General features: G+C 39.1%; 1 protein-coding gene across 1 annotated transcript in view; it reads right to left on the bottom strand.

Moving 5' to 3' along the window:
• Window positions 1-5677, bottom strand: part of PABPC1 (poly(A) binding protein, cytoplasmic 1) — a 14435-nt gene extending 8758 nt beyond the window's left edge. The window contains exons 1-3 of the mRNA XM_010863515.1: window positions 5453-5677; window positions 3672-3787; window positions 1281-1420 (exon numbers count right to left, since the gene is read on the bottom strand). Coding sequence (XP_010861817.1) covers window positions 1281-1420; window positions 3672-3787; window positions 5453-5662 — 466 coding nt within the window. The 5' untranslated portion in view covers window positions 5663-5677. The remainder of the gene's footprint in view (window positions 1-1280; window positions 1421-3671; window positions 3788-5452) is intronic.
• Window positions 5678-8352: the final 2675 nt, after the last annotated feature.

Raw genomic sequence — 8352 nt, 5'->3', positions numbered from 1 at the left:
CCCAGCCGCCCGCCCTCCCTCTCCCCGATCGCAGGGGGCCGAGGCTCCGGGATGGCGAGGCGGCGGCGGCGGCCGCTTCGTACCGCGTCCTGAGCCGACCTAAAAAAAAAAAAAAAAAAAAAAAATCCCAAACCTCCAGAAATTTATTCCTCCTCTAATTACCCTCTCTCCTATCATGGGCACTAAACATTCTCTTCAAAGACCCTTTATTTCTTCTAAGAAGCTAAGTAAACTCTTTCTCTGAAATATTCCTCCTTCCATTTAAGGCGGTATGTTTCAGACAAATGTAAATGACACAGTTAATTTATTCTTAGCATTTAGTACAAAACAGATGCATTGTTCTAAAACAACTTGATTTTCTTAAGAATTCCTTAAGCCTTGGCCCACTTGATTTTCAACAGGGAGTAGAGGAAACAAAGGGTTTGACCTTTGGGGAAGACAAAACAGAAGTACCTGGAGATGGCATGTTTCTGAAGACACACTTCTCCCCCACTAACCCCTCAATAAAATAGACTTAACTGAACTGGGTATTATTTTAGGTAGGTGGGGGAAAAGGTTAAAAAAAAAAAAATCACATCTAATTACAGAGAATCTGCAAGATTTATGGGCACAGATACGACTGTTTAGAGGGTTCAATGTGGGATGACAGCTTGGCAATAATAAAGGATTACGTTTCCTGATTCTTTATGATTTGAAATACTCTTAAAAAAACAGGACACCTGTTTAAGTTAACCAGAAGGGGAAGCAAAGTTAAGGGGCACGCAAATCATCCGCAAGAGTACAATGTCAGGTTCATCTTCTGATCAGCTACACAACTGTCTAAAGTGAGACTGGTTACACTTCACTGGAAAATCTGGATCGTTGAAGTTATTATTTTGAATTGCTCAAACATGATGCTGAGACTGGCCAAATATCCTAAAGCTGGCCAGCTTTCCTAACCCATAATTAAAGACTACATTCCAACCTAAGTTGGCTGTGTCACATGCAATGCCTCTGATGAGATGGGATCTGTTAGTGCATAAATCCAGCACAATTTCGTAACATGGCAAAACCTTTTAAAGTCTGTTCCAATTACAATCACAACTTACTGTGCTAACGCAAGGCCACTGACCTTTAAACTGGATAGAATTTTACTGATATGCTAGTATAATGGACTATCAGTAGCTTAATCCAAATTAACTACAAAATTTAAGTACCATGATAAGTCTCATTTATTTTTAGTATAAAATATTATCCAAAATTAACAATGTGAATATAAAAATTTAATTCAGACACATTACCAAACTTCCCAAAGAGATCCTTAAGGCGCTCATCATCCATGTCTTCTCCAAAGTTCTTGATGTAAACATTGGTGAACTCTTTTGCCCTAGCTCCAAGTTCTGCTTCTCGTTCTTTACGAGACTTAAATCTTCCAACAAATCTAATAAAATATTTAAGAACTATAAAATTAGGTTCTACTTTATGAAGTTCAGGTTAATTAAGCCTGATAGGTGATTCTGTAATAGTCACTGCTAATTTCAGAATCTCTAATAAAAAGGACACACTATAAAACAGAAATAGGGTCTTAAGTGAAAAAATAAAAGCACCAAATGTAACAAACCTCCCAACTATAACCACAAAAAAAGATATTCTTCCTAATATACTCCTTTGCTGTCCTTCTAGCTAACCTGGGTTAAGATTCTATCCAGAAACGCAAGGGATGGAAGTACACATGGAGCAGGCCAGTGAAGAGACAAAACTTTCATCACTGTTGTTCCAACATGGCTTCTTCCACCACAGAAATTTACGCTACTGAATTCTGTCCTCACACACCCAACAGCCTGGGACGAATTTCTTTGTGACGTTATCAACAAAAGTGTTTTTAAAACAAGGCTTTGCGCAGTGTAACAGTAGTGTGTCACTGCAGAATACGCGAATAAACATCAAAGTAAAGATCCATCAGGTAATTGCACCTGGAACACGACTGAGATTAGTGCGTCTTTTTGTTTTCTGTGTTTAAGTCTATCTAGCACAATTTCTTTTCAGAGAAGATACCTATGATTCTATTCTCTTAGAACCCCCCTCATCTCCCTCCTCCCAACAGTGGTGCTTCTCCATGCAATTAGTTTTATAAATGTTCTCAATGGGAACATTATTCCATTGTGGCTAGCACAACTTTTTGCTTTTATAAATAATGCCTTAACTTTATCAGACTGTTACTTGTTCTTAGGATAGCACTGTAGAAATCACGGCAGTTCAAAGGTTATATAAATGACCTTAAGTTTATACCTACAAACTGCTTTCCAAAACAGGGTTATACCATTTTATACTCAGAAAACAGCAATAAATCAAGTTCTTATTTTAATCTAGGCCGTCACCAGTGGTAGCCATTTTCTCCTCTAAACCATTGCTGGCATGCCAAAGACATTTTCATCTGTAAATGCTAGTAATGCTGAACATTTTTCTCATCTAAAGATGTACTAACTTTAAGAATTATCCTTTGTAAACATTGTTCACACTGAGAAGTTGCTGGTTTTTTTAGACATATGAGGTTCTTTTCCTTAACCATGCAGTTGACAGAACTCAAACAGCTAACACCACGTGGATGAGTCCTCCATGAACAGACTGACCAAGCCACCTGACACAGATTTAAGAGTGATGTAGCTGACTTCTAAGAACCAAACCCAATTTGTGTGCCATTACCCCAGTTTACATGGCAACATGAACTCACAGATCACTTACAAGATGACCTCAAGGCTGAATCTGCCCAGATAAGAAAAATCCACTGGCATAGAAGATTTGTAATTTCTTTGGGCTCATAAAAATCTGTATTTTTACAAGCTGTAGCAGAAAGTCTTAAAGAGGTTTTATCAGTATCATCATTTTTAAACTTTTCAACTTTTAAGAACAAGTCTACTTCAGAAAAGATAAACCATGAAGACTTCTGATTTATTTCTGATTTATCTTTACAGGGAAAAGGGAGCCAAACTGTCACAATTACAATAATCGTTGTAGGAGTAGGGTAAACAATCCCTGGTGGCTCAGAGAGTAAAGAATCTGCCTGCCAAGCAAGAGACCCGGGTTCGATCCCTGGGTCATGAAGATCCCCTGAAGAAGGAAATGGCAACCTAATCCAGTATTCTTGCCCAGAGAACTCCACTGAACAGAGGAGCCTGGCAGGTGACAGTCCATGGGGGGCCACAGAGTTAGGACACAACTGAGCGACTAACAAGGCCAGTAAAGAGCTACCCTGGGCTCTGAATTTATCCACCAGATTTGTATCCCAGTTTATCTGTCGTACCAGCATGTAAAACATAGGCAAATCATTTTAGCCCCAGTTTTGAATGTAAAATGGGCTAATTATTACCTTAAGAATTATGACTAAGTTTCTGCCTGGATTTCTTAGTTTTCCAACTATGCACTTATTTCTGGGAAAGCTTTATATTTCAGCATACCTAGCTTCTCCTTTCTCTTTTCGGTTTGAATGCTGACCAGTTGTATTAATTCACTGTTATTTGTATGTTACAGTAAATATGGAGAAAAGACAATTATAAAATCTACCAAGATATGGTTTATTAATTTTCACTCTGTTATCTCTTTTGAGCACAAATATATTTCTTGTAAAATGGATGAACTGATTTTAACTATTAAAAACAGATTTGAAGTATTATTAACTTCATATTTATACTTACACTTTGCGATCATTTAGAAGCATCCCATTCATTTTTTCAATAGCTCTTTCAGCTGCTTCTTGTGTCTCAAAATGCACAAACCCATAACCCTTGGAACCATTTTCATCACAAACCACCTAGGGAAAAATGTATACCAATTTTTCATTACTTACTATTGATTTAGGATTTTTCCAATGTTCAGATAACTTGTCACTATTGATTTAGGATTTTTCCAATGTTCAGTTAACTTGTCAGCTACCTAACCTCAGTATTTGGGAAATAAAGATATCTATTAACAGAAAGCACAGCTGCTATCTTAAGGAATAAACAAGTAGCTTCCCCATGGCTCAGTGTGCCTGCAATGCAAGAGGTACAGGAGATGGGGGTTTGGTCTTTATATTAGGAAGATTCCTGGAGAAAGGGTTGGCAACCCATTCCACTATTCTTGCCTGAAAAACCCCATGAACAGAGAAGCCTGGCAGGCTACAGTCCGAAGGACTGCAAAGTGTCGGACAAAACTGAGCAGTCGACTAAGCACACGGCTACAACACTGTAATAAGTGTTCAGTTCAGTTGCTCACACTACCCACAACAGCTCCAGAGAAACTCCTAGATATATTTTTACTATTATCACTTAAAAATTTTTTTATTACTTTTCATTTTTATAACCTTCTATTATGAGACAAATTCCACCATGGATAGTTTGTTGTTTTGAACCAAGTATTTCGCATAGGGTTCTCTGACCTACACCAGCGTTCCCAATTATTTTCCAAATTTGGTTTCTGATAATCTAGTTAAAGATGACTGTGTGCTCAGTAAGAGCAAGCACCTTGTCTTATCCAACTTTCATCTTTGGGGCCTATTTAGGCTCTGACAGGAGTTAACAGGAGAATGTTAGATCCCACCAAAAAGATACCCCACATCCAAGGGCAAAGGAGAAGCCCAGCAAGATGGTAGGAAGGGCGAAACTGTGCGCACCAGGACCCAGAGACTGAGCCAGAACTGTGTTTGAGTGTCTCCTGCGGAAGTACGGGTCAGCAGTGGACTGCTGTGGGGCAGAGGCTCTGGGTGCAATAAGCCATTTTGGAGGTGGTCACCATTAACCCCACCACAGAGCCAGCAGAACTTACACAGGACTGGGTAAACAGACTCTGAGAGGGCCCACACAAAACCTTGTGCACACCAGGACCCAGGAGAAAGGAGCAGTGACTCCACAAGAGACTGACCCAGACTTGCGCATGAGCGTCCAGGAGTATCCCGTGGAGGTGTGGGTCAGTGGTGGCCTGCTGGAGGGTTGGGGGCAGTCCAGCAGTGCATGAGTGTGAGCGTGCATGGGACCTTTTGAAAGAGATTGCCCTTTATCTTCATTACCTCCATCATAGTTTGGCCTCAGGTCAAACAATAGAGAGGGAACACAGCCCTGCTCAATGACAGAAAATTGGATTAAGATTTACTGAGCATGGCCCTGCCCATCAGAACAAGACCCATTTTCCCCCTCAGTCAGTCTCTCCCATCAGGAAGCTTCCATAAGCCTCTTATCCTTCTCCATCAGAGGGCTGACAGACTGAAAACCACAATCACAGAACAGAAAACTAACCAATCTGATCACATGGACCACAGCCTTGTCTAACTCAATGAAACTGAGCCATGCTGTAGCTCACAGGGCCACCCAAGATGGGTCATGATGGAGAGTTCTGACAAATCATGGTCCACTGGAAAAGGGAATGGCAAACCACTTCAACATTCTTGCCTTGAGAACCCCATGAACAGTAAATTATGTTTACTTATCACATTTCTGCTTACCTTACATGAAAGGATGTTACCAAAAGCAGAAAATGTATCATACAGTGCTTTATTATCAATGGATTTATCCAAATTTTTAATGAATATGTTGCCCACTCCACTTTTGCGAAGTGATGGATCGCGCTGAGACCACATGATGCGTACTGGCTTGCCCTTTATCACATCAAAATTCATGGTGTCCAAAGCACGCTCCGCTGCAAGAAAGGACATTTTCAAAGTAAATATTATTCAAAACTTTTCCAGTCTACTTAATATAATCTATTGTGGAGAGAATAATTGAGCACATGGCCCCTCTACCTCTTTAAGCCGAAGATGGCTGGACCTTGTACCTGTCAGTCTAGATTTATATCATACAACACAAAGACAAGTATCAAGAAATCCCAAATTTCCCACGTTAACAGATGACATATTGTTTAGAACTAATATATTTCTGAAGCAATCTCTTCCTTTGCCATGAAATTTAAAAGCGCTTTTTTGTTCCTAGTTAACTATAAAAACAGATTTCCCCTTCACAATCTGCTTGATAAACAATATAACAAGACACCAAAAGCAACTATAGGTTATCCACAAGCAGAGCAGTTTACGGATTTTCAAGCATTTTAACTTATTCCCTGCTACTTGTTAAAAATGTTTTATTGCTTATTCCTATCAGTATTACACAAAAACTAGCCCATCTTCTAAAAAAAAGTTCCTGACGTATTGGGGGGATTTCAGTGACTCACGGCACAACTTCCTGCTACCATGTTAAAAAAAATGAAAGGTTTTATCCGTTCAGAATCATTTGAGTCATGCCTTCAAAAACTAATGTGAAGTTGAGCATATTTAGCTATTAACAAAAATTTTTTAAATAACCTGGTTTACAATAGTCCAACTCGCTATTAATACGTATAAAACCCGTTTTATCTTAGATCATTTACTTAGTAACTGATTAGTTACTTCTGGATAGTGCTAGAAAATTTCAAAATCTGAGTTCAGAGTCTATGAAGGATCAAATTATGTGCACCTGTACCATTAAAGAAACACTTATTAAAGAAGTTTGGACTCTAAATGGAAAAATATATCCTCTTAAGTAGAAAAGACTAGTTCCTAAACAAGGGACACACACAATCCATTTCAAGTTCTGAAACATCAATTTTCACAAATGCCATGCTAGTGTTAACTGTCAAGTGAGAAAACAAATTTTCCGGCCACTTCTTTCTATACATGAAAATTTCAGTTTCTAGAAGATAGTGACAATCAGCTGTCAGCTCATTTATCAACTGGCCACACCTACTCAGCTCCCCTAGTTTTTTAGCTGACTTTGCTTGAGCTTCTTTTGAATGAGTCACATTTTCCTGTTAAATTGGAAACTGTTCACTTTCAGCAGCTCTTCTACAAGTACACCGATGTAGCAAAATAAGAGGGGAGTAGAAGGAAAATCACTTAATTATTTGGAAAGAGAATAATTTGTATACATACAAGAATAAAATAAACTGAAGATGGAAAAATGCTACCTTCTTTTCAGCAGTGACAGTACAAGTCTACTGGTATAGAGAATAATACAGTGAGTGTACTGTAACCATGGTAACCTGAAGTTCAACTTTTCAAATCCTAAGAAATTAAATTTTTTTTCTGATTTAAAATTGTTAAGTTTAGAAACTATGTTAACAGTCAGTTTCAAAAGTTCACATTTCTAGAATTTGTTCGTTCAAGTTTTCTCTATCAACCCTTCAGTTTGTGATTATCTGCACCCAAATTACCTTCCCTGATCTTCCATTTAGTGATAAACTTGATCAGAGTTGGGAAGAATCCTTACAGAGAGGCATTTGGAACTACTGCCTGCAGAGCAAAGGGCAGAAAACCTGCAGTGCAGTTTTACAACTTGGTGTGGCTCAACAGACTGTCTACCCCAAATCTCAGTATTCACTTTACCTAGTGAAAAACTGACCACAAAATAATTCCTTAGCGAGATAAAAGTTTTAAATTCCATCTTCCAGGCCTTTCCTACAAAAATTAATTCCTTATATTTTATAATACTTGACATATATTCAAGTAGCCAAAGGAAAAAAGGGCAAAAATGGATCATACAATTAAGTGAAAATGACTTTTTCAAGTCAATTTATTTCAGCTATAAAGAAAAATCCCGGCAACTCATCAGGCCACATACCTATTTGCCAAATATTCGAATTTCTGTGAACTGTTTAAAAATATAAGGTTAATTCCATCTTTTTTCTCATACATTCAAACTAATTAATCCCTCACTTTTCAGTCAATCATTCCCCATGATGTATGAACAATCTGGACCACTTTTATAAGGAAATCACCACTAGAATACCTCGTAAGTATAATGGTCTAGTACACACTACACTCACAAGCAACATTTTACAGTCAAAATTGGGGATGACATTTTTAAGTAAAATCCTTCAAAACCAGAGACGATTTCAGGAGGTAAAAGAAAAAAGAAAAAAAACCCGAATTACCAGTACTACGAAACTACTAGATTTAAAAAATCAAAACTAACTAAATTGCCTGAGAAAACGATGGGTCATCTTCTACATCCCCTCTCTCCTAACTTGCTGTTACAAGAACTGTCTGAACCCCCAAAGCAACGTCTCGGTGGTAATTTACACTTTTGGAGCCGTCAGTCACTCACACGTTAGTGAGAATGGTAGCAGAAACCTGAGGACGACCACCAGAGCACCAGATTAACTTTATTCAAAGTCCCCGCGACTCTCCCAGGCGACTGGCCCCGCGGCAGGATAGAGGCCTAGGGCCTGGGAGGTTACCGGGTTCAACACGTGGTATTTTTCGAGCAACGAAATGCACTTCCTCCCTGTCCTGGGGCGCCGGCAGCAGCCTGGGGGTGGTGGGAGCGCCTCCACCGACTACCGGAGAAGGGGTCTCGGCTCTCGACACCCCCC

The sequence above is a fragment of the Bison bison genome, unplaced genomic scaffold (genome assembly GCF_000754665.1).
Source record: "Bison bison bison isolate TAMUID 2011002044 unplaced genomic scaffold, Bison_UMD1.0 scf7180017864491, whole genome shotgun sequence".
Classification (NCBI taxonomy): Eukaryota; Metazoa; Chordata; class Mammalia; order Artiodactyla; family Bovidae; genus Bison; species Bison bison.
This window is presented reverse-complemented; position numbering and strand designations above follow the sequence as displayed.